Raw genomic sequence first — 27,103 nt, 5'->3', positions numbered from 1 at the left:
CTCATGTATTCCAATAAATAATCATTACATTTTACAAAAAACCAAGTTGATTACTTACCACACACAAGTGCTGCCAATTCAGCATAATTTTGTAATTTGGCAACACTGAAAAATAAAGCATTCAAACAACGGGAAGTTTGTTATGTCAGTTACATTTATTTTGCAGTTATTTCCGTTTCATATCTGTTTTTTTTTTTTTGTTTTTTAAATGTTGCAAGAAGTTGTCGTTCTGTCAAACGGAGTTGGGTTTTTGGATTTTCGCATTTTTTGCATTTGCTTTTGCATATCAACAAAATGTTCATTAAAGAGACTTTAAAGCGATTCCCATTGTACAATATAAATTCCGTATTTGCATGCGTAGTCTGTTTAACAATTTCCATAGGGATTTTCATTGAATTTCTTCATGACAAACTTTGCGCGTGTTTTTTGTTTGTTTTTGTTTTGGTTTTTCTATATAGTACATAGTAAATAACATACTTATTTCATTCATCCATCCTCCTCTCTCTCTCTGTCTGCATAAAGTTTTTAATTTAATGTGGAGCAAAAAAGGGTGGCTTTTTACTTTGGTTTAGAGAAAAATAGTTACTTGTACATTTATTTATGGATTTTCTTATGTTCTGTTCTGTTTAGTTTTCTGTGTGTGGTTTTTGTTTGTGTCTTGCGTTTTTTTTTTTATGAAACAAATTTGTAGTTGGCTCTCAATGTTATCGTTATCGGTTTTTTGGTTTTTGCTTATAATTAACACTACATCAATGTATGTACTATAATTAGTATTTTTAGTTGTTTTTGGTTTTTTGTTATTTTTTTAATATTTTTTTTTGGATTTTGTTTTTTGTGTTGGTAATTATGTTTTGGATTTCTTTGAATAGCGTATTATAGTAATATTTTTTTTGGGTTTTCTTTTTTTTTTTACTTACACTAAATTCTTTTGGTTTTGTTTATTTTTTTTTTGTTTTCTTTTTTTAATACATTTAAAAAACATAACAAAAATGTTTTTTTTTTTGTTGGAAAAAACCGTGTGCATGTTGTTTTTAGTGTTGTGGTTTATTTGTGTAGAAACAAGGAATAATTCAAATCTCCTGCGAGCTGCAATTTATGTGCTAGTGGCTAATCGATCCAACCCATCAATGGGGCAGTTCAAGTTCGAATCGTGAAAGATTCGCGGCTCAAATGCGTGAATTGGATAAGTTGGCAACGCGACGCACGCCAGCAAAAGTAGTTGGCTACGCAATTTAGGATTGTAATGTTTACGTTTTCGAATTGGGTTTTAATTTTGATAGCCAAATAATTGTAATAATAAAACACAATGAAATTACTTATTTAGAATGCTTAATTTTGACGCGCATTTGTTTTTTTTTTTTTTTTTTTTTTCTTTTTGTTTTGTAGCTTTCCATTGCATAGCCAACTGGTTGGCGAGCCAAGCGTGCGCAGGTTACTCGGAAAATTACGGAAATCGTCTGTGCTCTGATTAACCACAGGCACTGAGCCCCTTAATCGCAGCTGGTCAAAGGTGATTTGCTGAACATAAGTTTGATGGTTTGTTTGCAATCATTTCTTTTTGAAATCGTCAACAAAATGTGCATAAATTTTTCGTGTCAAAGTATTCATCTCTTTTTTTGTTACTGCTATGCGATTTCCGTCGTTCATAACAGTATAACGGTATGACGGAATAACGGTCAGCTTGTGTGTGTGTGTGTAGACATGATGTGCGTGTTGTGTCTGTAATAGGTGGAAGCGCTTAGAGCCATTCTGCGTACAATTCCCATATACGATGTCGCAATGGAAGCGTATATTCTTAGCCCCAATCGCCCCCACGCAGTGTAGTGAAGGAGGGATGGAACGCTTGGACATGCGAATATACGCATTGGCAGACCATGCCCATTCACCCCATCCCATCCTGTTGTTGTTGTTGTGGTTGTACTTGTCTTGTGTCTAACAAAAGACATAATGTCCAAATAAGTTATAAAAATTGTTCAAAAATTGTTTTCTTTATAAGCGTTTTGAAGTTGAAATTGTAGTTTTTTTCGGGTTCTTTCTTTTTTTGTAATTTGTATTTTTTATTCTTCATTTTCCTATGCTTCTTCGTTCTTTACCATTTTTGCTTTGCTTTACTTTTGTGGTTTAAGCGGATTCAAACATCCAAAAATGTTCATTTAAGACAAATGCACATGAAATACTTACGCGCCCAAAATGTGACCGATTGACTGACTGACTGAATGACTAACTGACAGACAGTCGTGACAGTGCCCATCGTGTTTAGGCACATTGTTTTCTTCCAGTTTTTATTTTTGTTTTTCTTTGGTTTTGTTTTTGCTTGAAAAATGCATTCGTTTACATTTTATGATTTCTGCACAAGAGCGGAGAAAATTCATACCAATTGCACAATCCAAATTTATCGATAAATCTCATTCACGTGTTCTCGTTACGTTTTATGTGCGTTTATGCTCGGCATAGACGCACTTCTACTCAAAATTTCTATATTTTTTCCATTATGTATGCTGTGGTAGGTTGTCCCAATATCAATTGTTGTGGCTCTAGGTAGCCCTACGAATTTCGAATATTCTAGTACGAATTTGTTTTGCGTCCCAATTAGTTAGTTTAAACAAACTATGCAATTTGCAGCGAATGCTTCGCATAAATTTTCTCGCATCTGTTGTACTGGATTTTTCTTTTTCGTTTCTCTTTTTTTTCATTTTGGTATTTAGTTTTCTTGTTTTACATTGCCGAGTGTTTTTTTTGTTGTTGTTTCACTGCGTGACCAGGGACCCCAGGAAAAGGTTTAAAGGGAGTACCACGACCCCAGTGGGAGTATCAGGACCCCAGTGGGATAGGTGTGGTTGGGGCACCGTGGTTAGAGCTGCAGCTTAATTTACATGTTGTCTCATTAGGTATTACTTTTGTTGCTTTTGTTTTAAACAATTATTAACAATTAAATTTTGTACTATTTTGTATAATTTTGTTTCGCTCGCGCTTACATTGTTTTGGGTTTGTTTTGCTTTAGAACTCTTTTAATCACTAATCGGTTTTCTGTTTTATGTTGCTCTTTGCTCTTTTTGTTTATGTTTTTGTCACTGTACATACTTAGGAACAAAACGATAAGGAACATAATTGAACTTCAAATTTGATACAACGTTTTGCCCAGACTATTGTTGAGTGTGTGTGCGTGTGTAAGGATAAAACTTGGCATATCGATAACGATAGCCAGCTTATCGTAAATTTTAAGTGTTGCACAAGTACTGCAGTAATCGTAGTACGTAGTACATAGTAATAGTAGTAGTTGTAGTTGCAGTAGTAGTTGTAGTAGTAGTAGTAATTGTAGTAGTAGTAGTTGTTGTTGTTGTTCTTGTTATTGAATATACATATCGTAATTATGTTGTTCGAGCGCTTTGCATTTAACGTACTTATTTCAGACAATGATAATGATAACACGATGATAATGATAAATTTGAGGACATCATCTCTATATAGTATATACATATACATACATACATACGAATAGATATACACACACATACATACATACATATACAAGAGTTAATTTTGATTTTCAACTTTTGATTCCGAGTTCAATGCTTTGGCTATTTTTAATATATGAATTGGATCTATGTTTTTCTTTTTCTTATGTTCAGTTGTTGTTGTGGATGTTCTGCTTGTTGTTGTTGTTGTTGAGGTTGTTGTTGTGGCTGCTGTAATTAGCACGTTAAATCAGACGCTCGCTATACCATATTCAGAAATCCGTATTATTGGGCCCCGCATCCCCAGCCTCAGCGGCATCGCCCACTTCCCCCACACTGGGTGGCAGGGCGAGGGAGAGCTGCGGGGTCGCTGAGCCAGCGACGAGCATCGTTGGCTCCGTGTTGCGCCGTTTCATTTTGAGTTTGTTCTTTTTCAACATGGTGGCCTGGGTAATTAATTAATTAATTAATGCAAGTTTAGTTTCAAGTTAATCATTTTGCATGGTTGCATTTTGCAGGTTATGTTGAAATTAACAAATTAAGCGTCCGTGTGAAAATTGTTGTATGTATATATTGTTGTTTGTAATTGTTGTTGTAGTAGTTATATACACACATTATATAGGTAAATATATAGAGAAAAATAGATAGAGAGAGAGAGAGAGAGAGAGAAATATATATTAAGTAAAATAGAGTTAACGTAAATAATAAAAAGGTATTTTCACTTTTTTATTCGGTTAGCATTTATATTGATTGCACTTATAACATGGGCAATAATAAATCGAAAGGAAAAACAAGCAAAATGCAAAAAATTGGAATTAACTAAATTACAGCTTTAATCATGATTGCAAAATACAAAATATATATATTTGGTATGTACGTATGTATGTATGTATGTTGACTCGCAGTATATAGAATGTGGCAAATGAGAGTTGCTTCTTCTTTGCTAAGCGCATTCAAAATGAGCGAAAGCAACGAACACAAAAAATACCAAAAACAAAAAATCATAGACAGCTTCAAGGGGTCTCTGGTGTAGTAGTGATTGTGTGTGGTGTGGTGAGTTTGATTTGGTGGTGAGTTCAAGTATTACAGCTAGTTAAGCGGTGGTCACAGTTCAGTTTTGTTCATTTCTTTTTTTGTTTTTTTTTTCTTATTATTTTGTTGCTGTTCTTGTGCAGTGGGTGGGGAGAGGCTAAAGATAGTTACGAGAGTAAGTACGAGTATATAGCATATTTAGTATTCTATAAAAAGTTTAGCAGGTTTGGCAATCAAGACGTTTGTTTTCCTAATTTCGCACCAGTTTATTCACAATATTTTTTTTTTGGTTATGTTATCTTATATCGTTCATCTAGTTCAGTTTTTTTTCACAAGTATTTCATATTTAGTATGTATGCATATCGGTTTTGAAGACATGGAAGATTTGGATAATAGTTATATTTGTTTTTAAGTTTCAACTTCAATTTTCCTATGGCTTTGTGCTTATTATTTATATGTGGAGACAACTGACAGAGCTTCCTTTTTCTCTCATTATTACTATTTACTATTTTCTTTTTTTTGATTTTCAATATTTTATATTTTGCGGCCTATGGGAAAAAACAGGAGAACCAATATCGCAGACCGGACGATGTATATGCCGAGGCCATACTCTATGTGCTGCCCAAGTGCAGCGATGGCGGCACCGACGATGCATCCTTGTCGCCATTCTCGGCAGATGACAGCTGCTGCTGTTGTTGTTGCTGCTGCTGCTGTTGTTGTTGTTGAAGCTGCTGTTGCGAGTGCGAGTGAGATGACTGTTGTGGCTGCGACTGCTGCTGAGGTGCATTTTGCAGCGAGAGGCTGAGAACTGCCGGCGATATATGCGGCTCCGTCAGACGTCGCTTACTCTTCGTTTTCTTCAGCATGGTGGCCTGAATGTAGCATAAAACACACATTGTCAAAGGCGACTCAACGTCAAACACGCACACACACACACGCTAGCTCTTTCACACGCACACCCTCATTCACCCACAAACAATTCCCTTGGCAGTGTTACCAACTTCACATCACAAAAAGGAACAAGAAATTTGAGCTTTCTTCGATATACCGAAGTGCAATATACAGACTTGCAGATTGATCATAAATATTACTAATTTTGCCTTAAAAATACCAAAGGTTAACGGACTTAATTTACACATTTCAATTTGAATCCACTTCTGCAAGCATATATAATATAGTAGACAACAAACAAAAAACGATTACTGCAACATTTTCGTATTATTTTTATATACATGGATTCTGGGCATTATTTTATCGGGCTGAGAAGGTGCTCTATTAAAAATTGAATAAATATCGAACATACACAATCTTCATTTTTTTCGTAATTGGTTTTCTGAGATCTTGCCATCAACAATTAAAAAACAAATGACACAAAAACACATTTAGCACAAATACTTAGTCACTTAAATGTAGTTCGCAAACTTTTGCAACAGTTTTGTTTATTTTATTGGACTAGGGCGGGGGCTGTTGGTTGCATGCACAGTATTTACGAATAAAATCAAACACATTTCTCAATTACTCAAAATAATTCAATAACTCTTCGCAATTACTGTTTCGAATCTAATCAACAATTTCTAAAACGTAATATTTACGACTTCAACATTAATCGAACGAAAATACTGCTGCTTCGGAATATCGATAATTTGTTATCAATTGATTGAAGCTGCTTCAGATTCTTGTTCACAAAAATAAAGCCTACTTATCGGAACGTCTTTCGAAATGAAATTCTTGTTTTAAGAAGAAATTAATATATCTTTAACACTGTTTTATACGATTTCCTATGAAAAGTTTACCACAAAACTACTTAAAATAAATTGCTGTGCTTTGGACTCATATTAATACATATATAATATTTATTGATCAAGTTTGTCACGCGTGAACTGTGGATTCTGGCTTTTATTTGGGCTTGGGAAGGTGTACAATCAGAAAAAAAAATGCAGAAATAGTAGAGAAACCAAAAAAAAAAGAACAATGGAATAGCGCTTTGAACGAAAGACTTTTGGTGCTTGGTGCTCATGTTATCATTTTTGGCCATGATCAGTCCCATATGAACAAAGTATTTTTATTCAAACAAAAGCAAAAACGTTTTGGTTAATCATAATAAGAAGCAGTCATGCTGTAACAACTCAACGGTTTAAACATGCATGCCTAACTTTTGCTAAAAAGAAAATGTAATCGGAAAAGTTAACTTACCTTAAGCGCTGACTTGAGGACCACAACGTCACCAGGACTCTGGATCCATGGCTCACCATCCACTTGCACTGGCATGTCGGTGTTCAAGTGGATTTTAATGTGTCCACCCTGCGGAGAGGAGAGAAATGTGTTATAATGGTGCTAAGCGCTACGTGTCGTATACGTGATTTACCTGTGCTATGCGCATCGCTGTGCGAATGCCAGACTGTATCTGACCCAAATGGACGACGCCTGTAACGCCCACAACCTCCAGCATGCCATCATAGTGATTGGGCGTACTAAACTGATCGTCCTTGTCGGGACCCCAGGGATTAGCACCGCTTCCCCAGCTACCACAGGATTTTTAGCGTGAATAAAAAGTTGTAGTGGGAGTATTTCTTTTCGAACTCACCTCAATATATTCAAAATGATGATGCCATCGACTGGTGGCAGATCGACGACTTTGCCGTCGACCTCCAGCCGCAGCTCCTTCTGCAAGTCCTTGACCGTCTTGCGACCCACAATCTTGCGCAATCCCATCTTCACGTAGTAGCCCTTGTTGCGTAGGCGGGAATTGAACTGATTGGGATTCTCTTCGCGTGCATTATGGAAGTCCAGACAGAGATCGGCATCGATGCCAATACCAAAATAGTTGTTCATCACAAAGATCTGTGAGTTGTCCTCGTTTTGGGCGCCACCTAAACAACATTCCCCGAAAGCAGCATAGATCGTTAGTCAAAATTGTTGTCAAACAGGAAGTTGGGCTAGCACATTTTGCACTTTTTTTTTTGGGAACGCACACATCAACACATCAAACACATATGACATCGACACATTGAATTTACAAAATGTACATCGAGAGACAGAGCTTTACCAATCCCACATCTGGATCCACTTGAACTTGATGGAATACTTTACCTGAACTCCCTGGTGGTTGGTGCGATCTTTAAGCTTAACTCAACTACAACTAGGGTCCTAAGGGGCATGCATTGCTTAGTTGTGTATAAAAACATCGTATACACAGCCAACACTAACAGCATTTATCATCAGCTACCAAACTGTTGGGTTAGGGAAATGGAAGCTACTCGGGTCTAATTTATATTTAGGTTAGGTTTCTTTTACTTTGAGGTTAGGATTCGATTTAATGACCTAGTCGGGTCTAAAGTTATACACAAATTATATTTCTACAATATTTTTAAAACACTTGAATCTGTTAAAGAATCATTAATGGGAATACTTATCATTAACGATAGAAATTCAAAGCTTTTTGAATATTACAGCAAGAGATAAGAGCTTAAAATAAAACACGAATCGGAGCTAGAAAATGAGAGCAATTAAATCACTCACTAGCTCACAGGGTATTTTAAAATTTGGGGATTTTGTGGGTTATGGGGGACGTTTAGATTAGATTATTAGACAATGAAACGTTTAAACGTATATAGAAAGTATAGAAAGAAAATTTTGAAAACATCAAATGACCTGATATATCACTCGATGTCAGAGCCGGTAATTGATGATGCTGATTTGTTTGTTGCGATAGATGTGCTTGGTGAGCCTTCTTCTTCTTACCGGTTGTTTGTGCGGGCGGCTTCATCGCTGGCTCTTCGGGCTTATCCTCCGGATGGAAGACAACGGTCCAGCGATCCAAACGTATCTCCTCCGCCTCAATAACATCGCGCAGCATATTGAGGGGATCCTCGCCACCGGTATAGCCGGAACCCCAGCATAAGACGCGTGCTAGATCGTTGCCTGGGCAAGAAATTTAGCGCTTAGTCGGAAGGGAAATGGGGGGAAGACGCACAGTAGTCTAAGGATACTTACCTGTACCTAGGGGTACAATGGCACACGGTGGGCTAGAACATTCCGAGTCTTGACCAACATTATCCAGGCACTGCAGCACCCAGCCAATGGTGCCGTCGCCACCGCACACTAGGATCTTGTAGTTGGTGATTTGACGGAATACATAGAGGCTAAGCAGGGTTGAGGATGATTATGATCTGATCAAATAAAGTCCTGGGCTCATTTTCTGACTTACCCTGGCAACGGTCCGCCGTTGTCCAAGTCGAAGACCTGATACGGATTCAGGAGTTTCCTAAAGCTCGATATTAACTCTAGTCCTTGACAGCCGCCAGACTTGACATTCACAAAGACTAGCAGCGGTCTGACGTCCGATGGGACCATGCTGGGTTCAATGTTCGGCAGCAGCAACACCAACAGCTTCTTGTCCTCAATAATCGTTTCGCGCAAATTGTAGAAAGCGCGCACCTATCATGAGATTTACGTAGTAAAGTGAAAAGAAAACGCGAAAGCAAAGCTAAGAGCACTTACCGCCTTTTGGGAATCCTCAAAGGTTAGCACCACTGAGCCGTACTCGTAGTAGATGGGTCCAATGCTGGTGAATTTGTTCTCGTCGGTCACATATTTGTTGAGGATCTGCTCGTAGTTGCGCTGAGAGAGTCCTGTGGGTAGATTGCCCACAAAGAGGGCAATGTTTGGTCCATGGGGATCCTGTTTGTGCTGCATGTAGAAGCGCATCAGCTCCATTTGACGTATGGAATCTTTGCCCAGCTGCTTCATAATATCCCACGGCCGTTCGTTCCACGAAAGAATGCGCTCGGTAACGCCGCGATCGAGCAGAACTTCCGAGCATCTACAGAATGTTAAAAAAAACAACAGTTTAGAGAAATAAAAAATCCCTTAAATCCCTTTAGTGCTTACCTATAGTCCTGTATTTGGTTGTCCTGCAGACCAAACTTGTCGAGTGCGTCGCGTATCAAGTCCTTGATGACTGTCGTATTGTCGACAGGCACACTGACATAGGGATCCTCCAAAGAGCATTGCAATTTGCCCGGATAGACGCGCACATGGCCCCTGTCCCGGTCGTGAAACCTGAGATACATCGCGGGTCGTTTGCCCTCCAAGTGTGTCAAATTCAGCACTGGCGTCGGATCCTGCAGCGGTGCATCCTCCATGCCGGCGGCTGCATACAGATCCGTCAGATAGAAGGCCTGCGGATCACGGGTGATGTGAAAGGCCCGCAGGGCGGTGGTCAGTAATTGTTCCAGCGTGTACGTTCGCTGCACGATGATGGCACGATACTGCTGCCGCCGGAATGAGTTGTTGCCATCAAAGACCTTGATCATTTCTGTGATAAGGATTATGTGAGTTAGGCGCATATTAGATACAAAATGTTCCTGACTCTTGACTTACCAATATCCTTCTCCTCGCGTTCTTTTTCCTTCTTTTCGCGATCCTTCTCGGACTTGTCCGACTTGTGGCCACTCGACTCGGCGCGATAGTGTGCCGAAGTGGAGGAGCCGCTGCCAGCACCACCTGTTGCACCACCTCCAGCTGCCCCACTGCTGCCACCACCACCGCCACCGCCTCCTGTTGCTCCTCCGCTGCCGCTGGCAGCGCCAGCAGCACTCATGCCATGCGAGGACTCTGCCTTGCCCAGCGACTCCTCATCCTTGAAGCGAGGCGCATCTCCGCTACTGAACTCCTCCGATATGCTGCGTGCTAAGGATATAGTTCCAATTCGGAGGTCAGTAAAACAACTCGCAGCAGCAACGGGCAAAGTGTTAGCATTAAATGGACATGCAGTGTTGTGATGAGGACAACGCTTAAGCTGTGCTCACGGTATTTTTTACAATAAAGAAATACCAGAAATATCGACAACACAATTCTTTTCTAGTATTTCAACATTGCTTTTGCATGTGCTTACAATATTTAAGCATTTTACAAAAGAGAAATACCATAAATATTGTAAACACAATTCTTTTCTAGTATTTCAACCTTGCTTTTACAATCTTTAAGCTGTTGTTACAGTATTTTGTGAGCTTTTTACAACAGATAAATATCGATAGTACAACTTTTTAGTATTTCATTGTTAGGTTGCTCTCCTAGTATTTTTTGTGTATAATATCGGAATATCGATAACAAAACTGTAAGCGCAGCTTAAACATTGCTGTTGGTGGTTGATGGTGATATTTTTTTTTCGTTTTTGGCGACATGATGCAATGCGAAATGATGCGATCGTATGGCATGATGATACGTGGGATTAGTTGAGTTAGTCGGATTAGTATTTGAGATTGAACAAAAAGCAAAATCAAAGGCAAAAAAGAAACTCAAGCAAAATTGTTAGCTCAAAACTAGAAACGAAGATCACAAAAAAATACGAAAAACCAAAACCAAAAACAATAACGAGAAAACTTTAGCCAATCGAGTACTTGAGAGACAATCGAGTACTGAGACTGAGAGTCAGTCTAGCAACTAGACGCTGGCACGAGTTCGTTTGCTGTTAGAGTAGAGTAGAGTATTACAAAAGTAGAAGACGCTTTAATCACCTCTGCGCTTCTGGTAACGCGGCTTGCGCCAGCCGGCGGAGAGTCCGCGAACACGGCGCAACAGACGTCCCAGGACATGGCCCTGATTATCGTCGTCGTGGGAACGACGGGATCGACTGCTGGCACCGCCATCGCTAATATCGCCGGCAATGTCATCGCCACTGTGGCCACCACCGCCACCGCCGCGTAGTCGCTCATCCAGATACAAATCCTCATACTCCACATCATCGTCGCCATCCGTCGTATCGTGATGGGGCAGACGACGAGCGGCTGCTAATGTGTGAAAGTTGTCGTCGTACGCCTGATAGTTGCCATCCTCATCCTGTATGGTGATCTCAATGTTCTGTGACAGCCTGTCGAGGCTGTAATTGCTCTTGGTGCCGCCTTTGGGCGAACGTTTCGAGCGTCGGCGCTGAAAGAGCCCACGACCGTACTTCTTGTAACGGGCAATGCCCGGCTCCTGGAACGATTTGCTGCGACCCACGGGCGACAGTTGCAGCTGCTGCAGTTGCAGTTGGGCTGGCGATGCCGAGGAGCAATCGCTGGAATTGGGTGAGCTCACCGAGCCGCCTTTGCTGTGCTTGGGCGCACTGAGTATGGTCTTTGGCTTGGGTTTTGGCTTGGCTTTGAGTAGAGCAGCAGTCTTTGGGTTTAAGGCGTGTCCTGCAGCACCGGCAGCAGCAGTAGCAGCATGAGCTTCAGGAGCTGCCTTGGCAGATGTGTTTGAGGTGTTACTATTACTACTATTATAGCTAAGGTTGCTGATCAGATTCATGCTCGAGTCGAGCTCATCCGTGTTCGTTAACTCGCCACCCGTATCGGATGAGATCTCATAGCAACTCTCTCGCGGCGCCGTCTCCAGCTCAACATCGCCATGGTAATCCGTTTCGCTGACCTCACGCTGCGTTCTCCGCGCCGAACGTTTGCGCAACGAGACATCGCAGTGATCGTACTCATCGCTCAGCTCCCCTCCGCTTATATCACAGACACCGCCATCGACCTCATCGTCATCCACGTCTCCGTCATCGTCGGAGAGTTCCCCACGACGACGACCTCGACTACGTCCCTGACCGTGGGCCAGTTTGCGGAACAAGCTCGTGTAGAGCAAATGCAGCGAGGAGTTGGTCGAAGGCGACTTTTGCAGCACATTGCTCGACGTGGTTGTTGTTGTGGGCACCGCACTATCGTGCTCGGTTGTATTGCACTGCAGATCATAGTCATCGTCATCGGGTTCGGGTTCTTCCTGTTCCGTTTGCTGATCCCCCTGATCGTGGCTCGATTCGTTGCCGACTGTCAACGAGGGCGTTGGCGAGACACAGAGCGAGATGGAGCCACAGGATGTGGGCGTGGTCGGCGTTGAAAGTAAAAAATGTTGTTTCGATTGCTCAAGTCGCTGCCGGTGCAATTCGAGCAGCTGCTTGAGACCCTCGAAACCCGCTGCACCAACGTCACCACCAACACCATCACCACCAGCCGCGGCCTCAGCATCGAGCTCCGGGCTGGCTAGCAATCAAAACCAAAAACGAAACGTTCGAAAAAAAATAAACAACAAAAAGATCAACTTAATAAATAAATAATCAAATTAAGAAATCAACCAAAGACAAAAAGACCGCAGCTGAAAAAACGGAATTTTTTATTGGGAAAACTCACACAAAAGAGAAGAAACTGTTTTGCGTATGTGGTTTTTTCTTGTTTTGTTTTGAAGTGAGAGATGATCCTGACTTAAGCTTGAGCTTGAGATGATGTTCCGAATGGAGATGGTGATGGGATATACATACATACAATATATATATGATACAAAAATGTGCACAACATCGATAGCTGATGCAGCTGAGATTATTGATTTGATTTAGGGTGAGTGAGAGAGAGGTGGGTGACAAGGGGGAAGTTGGAACGTTGGAACGTTTTGATGATTGGGGGAAACCCGTTTTGGCGGTACTTACGACACGAATAGTCGCGCACCAGCGACGTCTTGGATTTGACTTGGACGCCAATGATCGCCTCGATTGGCACCTCAGTACGTGGTATCGAAACTGAATGCGGAGGTAAGTAGATAGGTTGTAGTATACCAAAATTACATTCGGTTGGCAGGTACATGCGACATCCAGCGTGTGTGGTCATGCCACACCACTCGCAGCGATAGCCTATAGCAAAGAGAGAGAGAGAGAGAAGGGAAAGCGTTAACGTATTATTAAGTATACGCAATGTGGAACGTGTGTGGTACACACCTGTGAGGCATTCCGAAGACCAACAGGTTTTCTTGCAGTAAGCGCATTTGGACGTTGATGGAAGATTACCCTCTCGCCAATGATGCTGTTATAAAACAATCAATCATTATTAATATTGTGGTATTTTGTGTTTTTTTTTTACGGTTTAATACTCACTTGATGCTTCACATTAAGCAACTCCTTGCCGGGCACGTATGTTGCATTCTCGGTGCAATCGGGCACTGCAAAATCTTGGCACTCAATATGCGCGAAATATTCGCAAACTGTGAAAGCAGTAAAGAAAGTTTGTTAGTTGGCTGCTATGAAACTGTGGCAGGCAATGGGACTGCTGCAAATGAGACGGGTGACAAGAGCTGACTGCAATGACTGACTAATCACTTTAGTTGCCTGCTATGAAACTCATAATATCAGCAGCTTTTACTGCTGGCTATCTAGTTTTAAACTACACAATATTATAATATCTTTAGTAACGGATGATACAATTACTTCTTATAATACTTATTTGCTTTAGTTTGATTCTACTCTGAAAAGTATGCTATACATTCTTCTAACATTAAACTTAACTGGCATTTGTTGCACAAATTTTTGAAGCTCTACAAGTTGAATATGTTTTAGGTAATCTTACTGGCTATGCAAATAAATTATGTAAGAAGCAATTTACATACATTTTTGAGAACAATGAAATGTGTTAACAATCAAAAAGTGATGTGTGGCAGTTGACTGTGACAGGAAGTATAAAATAAAGTGACTGCTATGAAACTGTTTTGAATAAAGGTGGGCAAGGGAAGGAGATAGAGAGAGAGAGAGATGATGGGAACGTGGGCTTACCTAAACAATGCACCGCTGGCGTTTCATCCAATCGCTTACGGCAAACAGTGCAAAATTTTCTCTTGTGATGAGTCGGCTCCGACCAACAATGGGCGACGGGATTCTGTCCAACGACACATATAGTATGACATGTTGCCAAGTTATTCAATGTGACAACGATATGACTATGCTATGATGCTCTAAATTTATAAATGTGTCTGTGTATGTGTGTGTGTGTATTGGTGTGTGTGTGTGTGTTTGTGAGTGTGGGAAATGATAACTAAATTGTACGCACCTTTATAATGCATGGCGCAATGCCGGAACAGGGCGTTACCACGCTGCTGACACATCGTTCGTGTATGATAAAGTTGCAAACTGCAAAGGAAAAGAACGAGAGCAAAAGAGAGAAGGTATAGTAAGTGTCATTTCAATTGATAGAGTGTGCAGTACATATATAAATGTTTTCCCTCTTATCGAAATGCAGCCATAAACGCTGCGTAATTTCACAAAACTTATTTCTAGTAGCATTACATATGTATATATCTTCATATACTAACATATATCTTTGTATGTACGTTTGCATATTATTTGGTATTTTATCCCACGTCATCGCCATTCAGCGCCATTCACAGCAGGGCCATGTTAGTTCTTCGAGTTCATGGGCACACTTTTCATTGAAGTTTCACACACACATACACTCGCGCACTTGCATACTGCACATGCACAAACACATATAACCTCACACTTGCAGGCGCTAAGTGGCTAACCGCAAGAGAGGAGAGAGGGAGAGAGAGTAAAGGAAAACGCTGCTGAGAGCTACGCACAAAAGCGAAAACAAAAATGCTGAAATAATGCAGGGCAAACAAAAGACCTTAGCCCTCTCTCCTTCTCTGTCTGACGCTCGCGCTCTCTTTGGCTGCGATTCGCGCTCTTTGTGCATGTGCTAGTGTAAGTGTGTGAATGGCAGGCAGACCTGCCCATTAAGCTTACCTCCCGCAGCCCCGCCCCTAAAGTAATTCTGGTGCTGCCATAAAGCTCATGTACCATCAAAAAACTTTAAGCATTGCAGCTACACACACATGCAGCCACGTGTGTGTGTGTGAAACATAGAAATTCGAATGTTTTTTTTTGTTGGTTATTTTTAGAATTTACACACTTTGCAAGCATATGCAGGCGCTTTATATATAAGAGCAATCATAATTATCTATGCATGTGTCTATGTCAGTGTGTGTGTGTGTGCATATACATATATGTAACTGTGTGTATGTATGCGTGTGCAGGCACCAAAAACTAGGCCGCTGACCTGACGCTGCCGCTCTGACGTCATGAATGAACTCATGAATTTTAGTTGCTGCTGCTGCTGCTTCAGCTATATAAATAAACGACGAGTGTGAGTACTGTGTATGTGTGTGTTTGTGTGTGAGTATTGTGAGTACACTCACTTGTGCCAGCAGCTTGTTGTTGGCGCATGTTGCACGCTCCTCGCTGCTCCAAGTGGCATCTGCATTTTTGGCCACCACACAATTGCAGCTGCCACTTTTGGCTGAGAGTGAAATATAATCGGATATTTTTGCAGCAGGCATAAATAACAAGCTAAGAGTTTTTTCTTTTTATTTATTTAGCAAAAGTCTTCTTGTGCATTTTCATTGCTATTATGTATACCCGAAAAAACACACATATACACATACATATATACTATTCGTGTGCATGTGTGTGTGTGTGTGTGGAGATAAGCGCGAGGGAAATTTTGGAGAATGTTTTGCTGGGAAATTTCAACGAAACTCAACACACTTTTACTTTTACAAATTTCTTTTGTTCGCTTTTGGCTTTTGCACAAGGGCGCGCTCTCTTTGCGTTTGTGTGCGTATTCCTGTGTACGTGCGTAAGAGAGAGAGAGGGAGAGACTGTGTGTGAGTGTTGCTTTTATAACAACAATAACAAAGGAAACATAAAGCGAAATCGCCTAAAAAGTACTCAAAGTAAAAGTCAAAGAAATATGGCGAAAAATGTTTGTCAAGCCACACACACACACACACACACAAGCTAACAAGTATACTTCGCTTGTGTATGAATGTGAGTGTGTGTGTGTGTATACATTTAGTTTAACGTGTGTGTGTGTGTGGCAATTGAATAGGAACAAGTTGACATGCGTAGTACAATAGCAACAATTAAAATTGATATTTGCATACAACACTCACATCCACACTCACATTCACACTCACACACTCACTGAGTGCGAATCGAATGTCAGTTTGGAGCAGGAAATCAATTTAGAGGCCAACTTCCTGACAGCCACAAAAAACGACGTTGCTCAAAAATAGCTAAATTCTTAAATATAGAAATGATTGGATCAATGTGACGCATGATTATTCATGCATTATGCGGGTACACATATTCGATAATCATTATTCATATGCGTTATAAATGTGGTGCGCACTTGATCTTGACCGCAGCCAACAATAAGTTAAAATTTTCAAATTTTATTTCCCTTATTTCACTTTCAATTTATAAAGTAAAGTTTCAATTCCATTTCATTTCAATTCAATTTCGTTTCAATTGAAATGTGCGAAACAGCTACAAAAAAAAATATAACTTGTTGTTGCTCCGTCACTCTCCATGTGTATGGGTGTGTGTGTGTGTGTGTGTGTGAGACGCAGCACTTGGAGCACGCTCGCTACGTACGTAAGCACACACAAGGCAACAGTCAAGGATATCGCGTGCGTCGTGGCGTCGTGCCGTTCTCGATGACTATCACAACCCGCGACAACAACAGCAACAGTGACTGCGACGTCGACTGCGACGGCAACTGCGATGTCGATGTTGACGTCGCTGCGTGATAGAGAGATTCGATTTGCATACCCTGTAAACATTTGCTTGCACTGTGGATAGTTTAGGCCAACAACTCAACTATTTGCCATTCAACTCAGCTAATTAGAAGAAGAGTATTGTAACTTAGAAAAGAATTTCACAATACAAAACAAATGCTGCCGTATATGATATGTTGAATTATAGAGCGGAAGTTCAATACTCTTTATTTAATAAACTTTTAGGCTTAAATATTAAGAGTCTCCATCAACTAAATTTCCATTCAATTTAGTTCAGACTAAAATTTACATTATAAAACTCAACTTTTTATGAAAATTATATAATACAAATAATAAAATGATATAATAATAATACAAATAATAAGTAAATAAGCAATAAGTAAATAATAGAATACATTCAATTCTGTATATTTTAGAAATTCTATTAAGTTCAGACTAAACTTTAGATTAAAGAACTCAACTTTTTATGAAAATTATATACTATAATACAAAAAATAAAAAAATTTATTTAATTAATAATAATAATAATACAAATAATAAGTAGTAAATCATAATAATAAAATTATATAAAATTAAAAATAATAATAATACAAATAATAAGTAATAAATAATAATAAGTAAATAATATAATATATTTAATGCTGCATGTATTAGAAAGTATATTCTTGGTAATAAATTAGTGAAAAATTTTAAAAGTCTATAAATATTATTTATATCATCCACTGAAGAACTTTAGAGGTTGAAGTTTATGCTAAGAAATATTGATTATAAACTTGAGCTGCTAATGAAATAGAATAAGCATTTCTATCAAAATATCGCTTACGTATTTCATACTTATTACTTTAAGTTAAACAAATTATGATTATTAATTGAATTTAATAGAAAATGAGGGATTTCATTGGAGATATAATTTTAAAATAGAAACTTATTTCTATACAATTTTAAAGATTAAAGTAAACTAGCAAAAATTGTTGTTTATAATAATTAAAATGCTCTCCTTAACCTGCTTCTACTTGTTGCACTTTCATCGGTTGTCCGTTGCAACTTTTGTAGTTCATTTATAGAGTATCTCTGCGTCGATCATTGTGCTTTGTGCTGGCAAATAGATCACAAATAGCCAAATGTATTGACTCACAATTTTGAGTGGTGGCATGCAACGTCAGCAGTGGCACTTGAGGACTCATTCGATGCGAAGCGCCAGCCAAACTGACGACCCTCCTCTCCCCGCCCCTCCCTCCGCCATCCCTCTCTCTGCGCTTCCTCTTTGAATAACAACAAAATCAGTTTTCATTCGCTGCGAGTTGTTGTTGTTGGCGCATTCGTTATGAATGAACAGCTTTGGCTGTTGGCTATGAGTAGAAGGTAATTAAACGGCAGCACACCCTCCGCCCTCCCTTTGCACCCCCCTTCCATTTGGGGCATATGGCAAGCTGGCTGGCTGGCAGTCAGTTTGGTTTTGGTTTTGGTTCCGCCACATTCATGGCGGCCATTGATGACGCACTTTTAGCCCTTCGTTGCTATCGGCTAGCAAAGAGACAGCAGCAAGGCGAAGAGGGCGGAGAGGGGAGGGAACAACTACTGTGTTTGTGTGTGTTGTAGGCCTATATATAATATATATGTGTGTGTGTAGCAGCGGCAGCCGGCTTGCAACACATTCAATTTCTGGTTCTTATGCTCACCTGCTGCTTTTGCTGTTGCTTTTGCATTGCCCCGCAACCCTTGAAAACCAATTGAAATGTTGCCTGCAGCTGTGCTTTGTGTGTGTGTGTGAGTGTGAGTGGGTGTGAGTGCATCTCGACCTACTTTCTGAAGAGAGCGAGATGGCGAGAGAGCAGCAGAAGAACTGTTGCCTGCCTAGCAACTGTGTGGGCGACTTTGATTTCTCTCTATCTAGCAATCGCTCTCTCTCTCTCCCTCTCTCTCTCTCTTCCTCATCTCTATCTCTCTCTCACTTGTCGAAAAACAGTTGCAGTTGCAATTGCCGAGTTTTGTCTCATTCGCAATTAGCCGTGCAGCAACTCAATTAGTGCCAACGGCCAACGTTGCGTATGCGTGATGCGCCTGCGGTTATGCTACGAAAATTTTGCAAACGCTCCGCTCGCATCATAAACGTCAATTGCAACAGCACAACTCTTCAAACGTATTACAACAGCCATTGTTAAAGATATAATTTATTTATTTATTATGTCAGTTTCTACATCTGTCTGTCTGAGATAAAGGCAAGAAATTTGTTGACTAAACTTCTGTTGCTACTACGCAGTTCAAGTTTAAGAATTTGCGCACGAATCGCGTAAAATAAATATATAAATATTAAAAAAATATAACTAAAATTCAAATTGAAATATTAAGACTTAACATCATAAAAGTTGCGTTGAAGGTCTCTAAATAATCAACATTATTCTTTTAGTTTTCATATTATAAAAATATTAAAAAACAAGAAAGAAAGCTACTGTTGAGTGTGCTCGAATGTGAGATACCCGCTATCCATTGTGCATAAAAGCAAAAAATGCAGTATTAATTTAAAAATATATCATATTAATATACCACAAAAATACCGAAAATATACTATCGATATAGTACTACATTCAAAATATACTACCGCTATTTTGAATAAAAGCTAAATAGTGCGGTACTATTTAAGTATTTGGCTTTAAAGTATACCAAATTATTATACTAGAAAAATTCTTAAAGTACACCAAAGATTTTTCAGATATATAGATATAGTACTTCAAAATATACTACATTCAAAATATACTTCCGCTACCCATTTCGAATAAAAGCTAAATAGTCCGGTATTAATTTTAAAATATAGCAAATCATTATATTAGAAAAAATACTGAAAGTATTCCAAAGACTTTTTAAGTATATTGATATACTTCAAAATATACCATACAGTGGAAAATATACCAGATTACCAACCAAATCAACTAAGTTGAGATTTTTTTTACCATCGCAACCAAATTTTCTGGAATCTAAAGAAGAATAATGATTGTTCATTATTCGATGTATTAAAATTCGTGTTTATATATGGACATGGTATATCGTCTCTGCTGTTGACGCTGATCAAGAATATATATTTTCTTTATAAGGTCGGCCTTGCCTGCTTCTGCCTGTTACACATATTTCCTGGAGGCAAAAAGTTTTAATACTCTTCTTCCCTATGGTAAGCTTCTTACGCTTCGTAAAAGTGCAATTAAAAGTATTTTACTTTAAAGTTAGAAACTAGAATCCTAGAAACACCTTTCAAAACGCATCAACTGCTTCGTGTTCCTTTCCAGTCGAGCATACTCAACATAGTTTCCTTTCAAATGCCTCGAATTCCCTTGCAGTCGAGCATACTCAACTTGATAACCTTGCAACAAAGTGTTAAATTTAGCTGACGCCGTTGAATTGGAGGCGGGAAACAGGCACGAGAATTGGAGAGACGACGGCTGCCTCGTGAGCCGCGGGCATAAACAATTTACGTTGGCAAATTAAACTAAACTAAACTAAACTGAACGGAATTGAACGAGCGAACGAGAAAGCGTTGCCATCATTATAATAATAGCCAGAAATCTGCTCAAATAAACAAATTGGTCGTAAAGCGAAGCGCTTAACACGCTTCCAATTGGGATTGGCCCGACCTCTTCCGACCTGGCCTCAAATTCAAATTCAAATTCGCATCCAAATTGTGTCTGTGGCTGCCACAATTGGCCACACGGCCAACTCGACGTATACTCAATATATATACATATATATATACAAAATATATGACGTCGTTGCGCTCGTCGTTCGTCATGTAGTTGGTAAAGTTCAAATGCGCACACTTTTTGGCCACAAATAGCATGTGATAATGATCATTAGCATTGGGCGAACATCATTATTGCAATGTGTAAAAATTTTACAAAAATTTATGGCAACTTTATGGCAATTTAAAATGTATTTTCGAAGACATTCGTACTATTTTTGTACTATTTTTACATCTTTTGTTGTGTTGTGTGTTGTGTGTGGATTTGCGTTTCCTCAATTTTTCCTCAGCTCGTTTAGTGCTCATTAATTTCAAGTGCTTCGCTTGCCAAACGATACAACTAACAAATTATTAACGATCACATTTATGCGGCTGAGCGACACTTCACTTCACTTGGCTCTTTAGTCTTTAGTTCCATAAGTCAACAGACCTTAACTGAGAACATAAAAAGATCATAGCAAAGTGGAGAAGATCAGCACATCAATTAATTTCACGTTAAGTAGAAAATATTGTTAAATCTAGTTTCGATTTCATTGCATTCGAAATTCTAAATTCATATTCATATCTTCTATACATCAATGGAAAATGCGTCTGAACTAGTTTCCACATATAATATTTTTATGACTGACGAATCGAATCAGTTTGTTGCCCCGATCAAGAATAGATCTCTGGCTATATGTGCACTTATAAATATAGAATAATAAATCTATATATCAAAGTAAAAGTTATATGTGGACTCGAATGATTTATCGTTTGTATAACATAGAAAAATAGACAGCCACAACTATAAACTGACGCTATGATCTCATCACCAAGATCAATACGAGTATAAGAGGTGCAAGTGGGTTCTTAAGGTCTCACTTGGAATATATAGAAACAGTTTGATTTTTGGGTAGATTTCTAAACTGTAATACTCTTAGAGGATGATTTTTTATAAAAATTATCATATATTTATATGATATCATATTTATTTATTTATATTATGCTTGTTATACCTTCCTTTTACTTTCATGTACTTATAATCGTATATAAAAATGTATGAAAATAATAATTTCTCAGCTTATCATATTTGATTCAAGTATTGCGTATTGAAAGATAATAAATAATTTAGTTATTATTAGTAATCCTAATTTAGTTTAAGCGACTCGCCTATCTAAAGTATACAAATGTGGCAATTAACTAAGATGAACATATATAAAAAGCATCCTTTGAGGCTGATATCTTCAAAGTACTTTTTCTCAAGATTAAATTCCTTGTGTACAATAATTTAGTGTCCTTTGAGCTGAATAAATTTCAGATCTATATTATCATCATATTAACTCATTAGCACTTAATTTTGTAGAAAATAAAGTGCTCTATATAGAAATTCAAAGTAAGTGATGTTTGTTAATTATGTTAATTGTTTGTTTCCTTACTAAACTTTTCTATATATAATAATTAATGTACGTGTGAGCTGAATAGATTATATCCTAATATTAAATTATTAACACTTCATTTGGTAAGCAATAAAGTGCTATACATAGAAATTGAAATAAAATTATGCAATTCATTTAATTTGCTTTTCTTATATATATATTATATTTTGTTTGAGGTGAAAAGAGCTATATATTTGTACATCATAATATAAAATACTTAATTTTTTAGAAAAATAAAGTGCTCTACATAGAAATTGAAATCAAATGATGTAATTAATTTAATTGTGGCTTTTCTTACTAAATTTTATACAATAATTAATGTTCGTTTAAGAAGAAGATATCTGAGATCTATACTCTTATATCATAATATTAAATACTCAATTTTTTACAAAATAAAGTGTTCTATACAGAAGTTGAAATGAAATGATTTAATTAATTTAATTGTTACTTTTCTTACTAAATTTCCTTTTATACAATAATTAATGTTCGTTTAAAAAGAAAATATCTGAGATCTATACTCTTATATCATAATATTAAATACTCAATATTATATAGAAATTGAAATGATGTAATTATTTTGATAGCAATCTGAACTCACCTTCGCATATGTAGCCCTGCTGAATGAGGCCCCAGAGCAGATCCGAGCAGTGGTGACAGTAAGTTGGCTTATGAAATGTCTTCTTCACAAATGAATGCCCACCATCCGCCATTTTGTTTGGATGCTACTGCTTTCAGAGCTACAGTTTCCGGGTGGGGGGCGGTTGGCGGCCTCGGCGCCGTTATTAGTATTTTTCTTGTTCTTTTTTTCTTGTATTCTTGGTATTTTTTCACTAAAAATGCGTGGGGATCGTTAAGAATTGGCCTTGTTGTTGTTGTTGGTTGTTCTTGTTGTTTGTTGTTGTTGTTACTTGTTGTGGTTGGCACGAGACTTTTGTGTGTGCTATTGTTACTACTATTGTTGTTATAATTGTTATATAGAGAGAAGCGTTTGTTGCTTAATTGGTGTTTTCTTGTTGCTCTTGTTGCTGATGGGTTTTGTAGTTTTGCTTGTTTTCGTTTTCGTTTTTCTTTTTGTTTGTTTACTTTCTTTGTTTGTTTGTTGCTTTGTCCAACTAACTATAGAGATGGCTGGAGATGCGAACTAAACCGCAGCCAGCTGAGGCAGTGGCAGAGCAGAGCTTCTTGTGCTTCTTGTGCTTGTTCCTGACAGCGACTGCAATAGCGATGGCAGCGTGAGCAATCGATAACAACGATACCGATTGCGTTTCTCGATTGCTGCTTCGACTTTTCCTGTTGTCACTCTCTTTACTGTTGTTGCTCTTGTTCTTCTTGTCCTTTGGTGTTTTGGTTGCTGTTGTTGCGTTTGGTTTTGTAGTTGAAGTTGTTGTTGTTGCTGGGGCAGCGTCACCGATTCCGGCTGCGGTTGCGGCTGATGCTGCTGCTGCTGAGACTGTGGCTGCTGACAATAGCGATGACAAATGGACAACGACGACGACGACAAAAATGACGACGACGGCTGCATTTTCATCCATTGGTCAACTGGTTGTTTGTTGTGCTTATCCAGACATTTGCTTGCCGGAATTGTGCGCCCCTCTGCGCCCCCTTCTGCGTCACTTTGCAGCCACTCAACTACTACTTTGTTTCCAATGATTATTTATTTACCTTAATTTAGATTTATAAACCTTGTTGTTGTATTTTGTTTTGTGCTTTTCGTGGTTTTGTTTTGAAGGCTACATTTATGTTTAGGTTTAAGTTTACGTTTTGTTTAATAATAGTTATTGGTTGCTAATAATATATGTATATCATTGTTGTAGTTATAGTTGTAAATTTATAATTATATACTTCTTTGGTGGAGTGCTTGTTGTTGTTGTTTGTTTGTTTCTTTTGTTTCTTTGTTGTTGTTATACTTTTTGTTACTTATTTACAATTCACGTTGAGTTTGCACTTCAAGCGTTGCACTACGAAAACAGAAAAACAGATCACAATTGAAAAATATACATATTGTGTGTATCGATTGGTTACGTTTCCTTTCGATTCGATTATTTTCGATTATTTCGAATCGCTTTTGTTTTAATTTTACGCACACACTCTACACGCACACACACACAAACGCACAATTTTGTGCAGACGCGTTGTGAACAGCAGCAGTGAAAATGTTGGAATGTTGGAGCATGTTTTTCCCTCTTTTAGTTTAGTTGTGCCTCCTTTTCGCTACGTGGGCGCCGCACCCCCAAAAACGACGACGACGGCGACGTCGACGACAGGCAATAAAAGTTTCCAGATAACATAATATACACGAGCCAGCAAAGCGAGCGAGCGAGTGAGAGAGAGAGTTGCGTGCGCGCGCTAAAGAGCGAGAGTGGTGAGTATGGTGAGTTTTGCAAATACCCTTTATTTGAGCGAACATAACCCCACCACACATTGCTCCCAACGGACACACAACACTCACACGCACATAAAGAAAGTAGTAGGCACATCATATAATAATAAAACTGGCAAAAATATGATATCAACAGCGTGTCAAGAGAGCGAGCTAAAGAGCGAGAAAGAGAGATAGAGCATGAAGCAGCTCAATTGGAATTGCATTTTATAAGTTTTCTAATTGGACAAAAACTTGCAAATAAATTGCATATATAGCCCCTAAAAGTAGGCACTACACTATGTTAATTGTTATCACTATTTCTGCTATAAAGAGTAAATTCCATATTTCTCAATGTGTTTGTGTGTGTGTGTGTAACGCCCACGCAGTTAAGCAAACTATGCTCAAGTCAAGGACAAGTTCGATAAGTTGAGCATTAATTTTATAACAGGCACACTTGGATTTTTCCAACTTTAAATGGACAATAGTAAAAAGAAAGTAGAAGCAACAACCAAGAAGCAGAATATGTATAAATATATACATACAAATGCATAGCTATGTGTGTGTTTGTCGCGACGTGGGAGGTTTATGTTCATGTCCTGGTCACCAGGTGGCATGCGCACTCGCCAACTCACCACAGTTCACCACAGCTGAGGCGAAGGCAAAGCGTAAGCTAACTGTGTGCAAAAGTGGCCAAGTTTAAGGATAAATCACTACATAGCGAAACAACAGTCACACTGTCTGCACAGTGGAATCACACACATTGTATTGCTGGAGAATTGCAGCGTGTGAATAATTAATTATTGTTTGAAATTAAATGAAATTATTGATGATGCTGCCGAGAATGAAAGGGAAGGTGAGAGCAGCCGACTCGCTCGCACGCATACATATCCACCATTTGTGTGTGTGAGCAGCAGAAGCAGCAGCAGCCGTAAATGCTTGGCACCCACTGCCCACTGCCGCCCTCTAGCGTACAGCTATCCCTACTATTCGCTTGCTCCCTCTCGCTCTCCCTCCTCCGCCGTGCCCCCTTCGCCTACCGTTGCGCACTTCGCTCTTTTCGAGCCGCATGAGCAAATCGCAATAGATAGAGAATTTTTTTCATGCTGCCTCTCGGCTACTCCTGCTGATACGATGTACGATGATTCCTTGCCAAACACACACAAATATATATATTCACTAACACACACACCCACATATAGAGCAGTAAAGTCCTTGAATGCGTGTCTTTTCTTCATGTACATGACTAAATGTATGTATGTGCATGTGTATATAACCATATATGTATTTATGTATGTGCATATACAATTTTTGCCAAAAACATCGAAACACTTGCGGTTGAGTTTAGTGACTGCAATTTGAAGGTTTTTTTCTTCGCTGTTTCAGCGGCTGCCAAAAAAACAAAAAACGCTTCTTCAGCCTACGCTGACCGAACTTTGCACATATGACAACGTAATTTTCACGCACATACACATGAACACACACACACATGCACGCACACTCGCGCAGACACAAAATTTTATGTACCATATATTTTAGCTGGACAACGTAGACGACGACGGCGACGACAATGTCGATGGCAATTCGCAAAGCTGATGAAGCTGCTGTTGCTGTTGCTGCAAATTTGCACAATTACAATTATTATTTGCCATTTTCTACTTCTATTTCGTTTTCATTTTCATTTTGATTTTCATTTGGGGTTACACACACATTTCACTGCTGCTTTTCTTCCTTTTCTCCCTCTTGTGTTTTTTTTCTCCTTTTTTTTTTTGTCGAGTTTGCACTTGATTTTTGATTTTTTCTTATTTCACTATATTTTTTTTGCTCAATTTTGCAATTATTCGTTACGTTTTTTTGTGATTTCGCGTTGCGATTGTTTATGGAAAATTTTGCACAAAGTGTAGAACGTCGTTTTCAAGTTTTTCTTCTTTTCTTGTACATTTTTTTTCTTTCCCACTTGTGTGAAAATGTGAAAATTGTATTCTCTGTGTGTGGCAGCAGCAAGCAAAGGCAAGCAGCAGTGCCCCCGTAACGTCGTACACACCTAGCGATTTTTGTGTGTTGTGCTTGTGCTTCGCTGAAGACGATGGTGCGCTCTGACTGGGGCCGAAAACTGTTCACTGCTCGCTAGCTTCGCTCCACTCAACTCGGCTGCTGCTCTGCTGTCGTTGCTGCTGCTGCTGGCCGCGAATTCGGCGTGTTGAAAAATTTGGCGGCCGCAGCGCAAAAGTCCCACCAAGAACAGTGGGAAAATAGCGGGAGCGTTGCCCACAAATCGCTCGCTCTCTCACTCATTCACTCTCTCGCTGTGTTGCTCTCTCGTGTCGTGTCCGTTCGGGTTTTGTCGCCTGCTCCCATCGCTCCACAATAGAGTGACCGTATCTCAAAAAATACTATTCCAATTCGAAAAACAATATCACAATCGAAATTACCAGTTTGGTTACACTGCATTAGATATGGTAGGCATTTTTGAAAAAGGTGCAATATCTAATACGTCCTCTGCTTTAATACTGATAACAAAATTCCTGCTAACCAAAACAAATTATCAATTCAAATACAAACTTGACCGCTGCACATTAAAAAACAACAATTGATGTTTAGATCACTTTATTAAAAACCTTCTTATTTGCTTAAATTATTCCAATTAGCAGCATTGATGACCTTCGTTAAGCTAAGCATAGACAACAACCGCAGCTAGCCAATTCACAAACCATTTTATAACAAACCGTTAGCAAAG

At 38.9% G+C, this 27,103-nt stretch overlaps 1 protein-coding gene across 4 annotated transcripts; it reads right to left on the bottom strand.

Annotated features, from left to right (window-relative positions):
• Positions 1 to 136: 136 nt before the first annotated feature.
• LOC117574008 (diacylglycerol kinase theta) lies at positions 137 to 26,839 on the bottom strand. 4 transcript variants are annotated; one of them, XM_052008139.1, is made up of 18 exons: positions 25,894 to 26,836; positions 22,606 to 23,965; positions 14,336 to 14,415; positions 14,062 to 14,164; positions 13,390 to 13,496; positions 13,234 to 13,318; positions 12,949 to 13,149; positions 11,006 to 12,508; positions 9,870 to 10,178; positions 9,378 to 9,804; positions 8,988 to 9,309; positions 8,695 to 8,924; positions 8,481 to 8,629; positions 8,229 to 8,408; positions 7,072 to 7,357; positions 6,853 to 7,009; positions 6,681 to 6,788; positions 137 to 3,901 (listed from the first exon to the last, which is right to left on the bottom strand). In XM_052008139.1, exons 2-18 carry the CDS (start codon positions 22,715 to 22,717, stop codon positions 3,728 to 3,730), a joined length of 4,533 nt encoding a protein of 1,510 aa, XP_051864099.1. In that variant the 5' UTR covers positions 22,718 to 23,965; positions 25,894 to 26,836; the 3' UTR covers positions 137 to 3,727. The 4 variants fall into 4 exon arrangements, with proteins under 4 accessions (XP_051864099.1, XP_034113476.1, XP_034113480.1 ...); XM_034257585.2 differs by lacking the exon at positions 137 to 3,901 and adding an exon at positions 4,580 to 5,359 and having other exon boundaries at positions 25,894 to 26,837; XM_034257589.2 differs by lacking the exons at positions 137 to 3,901; positions 11,006 to 12,508 and adding an exon at positions 4,580 to 5,359 and having other exon boundaries at positions 25,894 to 26,828.
• Positions 26,840 to 27,103: the final 264 nt, after the last annotated feature.

The sequence above is a fragment of the Drosophila albomicans genome, chromosome 2R (assembly GCF_009650485.2).
Source record: "Drosophila albomicans strain 15112-1751.03 chromosome 2R, ASM965048v2, whole genome shotgun sequence".
NCBI classification, from domain to species: Eukaryota; Metazoa; Arthropoda; class Insecta; order Diptera; family Drosophilidae; genus Drosophila; species Drosophila albomicans.
The sequence above is the reverse complement of the archived record's forward strand: the minus strand, read 5'-3'. Positions and strand labels throughout refer to the sequence as shown.

What these genes read in the sequence shown, in the direction of transcription:
- LOC117574008 (XM_034257585.2), bottom strand. Translation starts at nt 22,717, where the DNA reads ATGGCGGATGGTGGGCATTCATTTGTGAAGAAGACATTTCATAAGCCA. An exon ending in GTCTTCGGAATGCCTCACAG is followed by an intron (nt 13,150 to 13,233) that starts GTGTGTACCACA and finishes TCTTTGCTATAG; the next exon opens with GCTATCGCTGCGAGTGGTGT. An exon ending in GCGTTACCAGAAGCGCAGAG is followed by an intron (nt 10,179 to 11,005) that starts GTGATTAAAGCG and finishes CTATATCCTTAG; the next exon opens with CACGCAGCATATCGGAGGAG.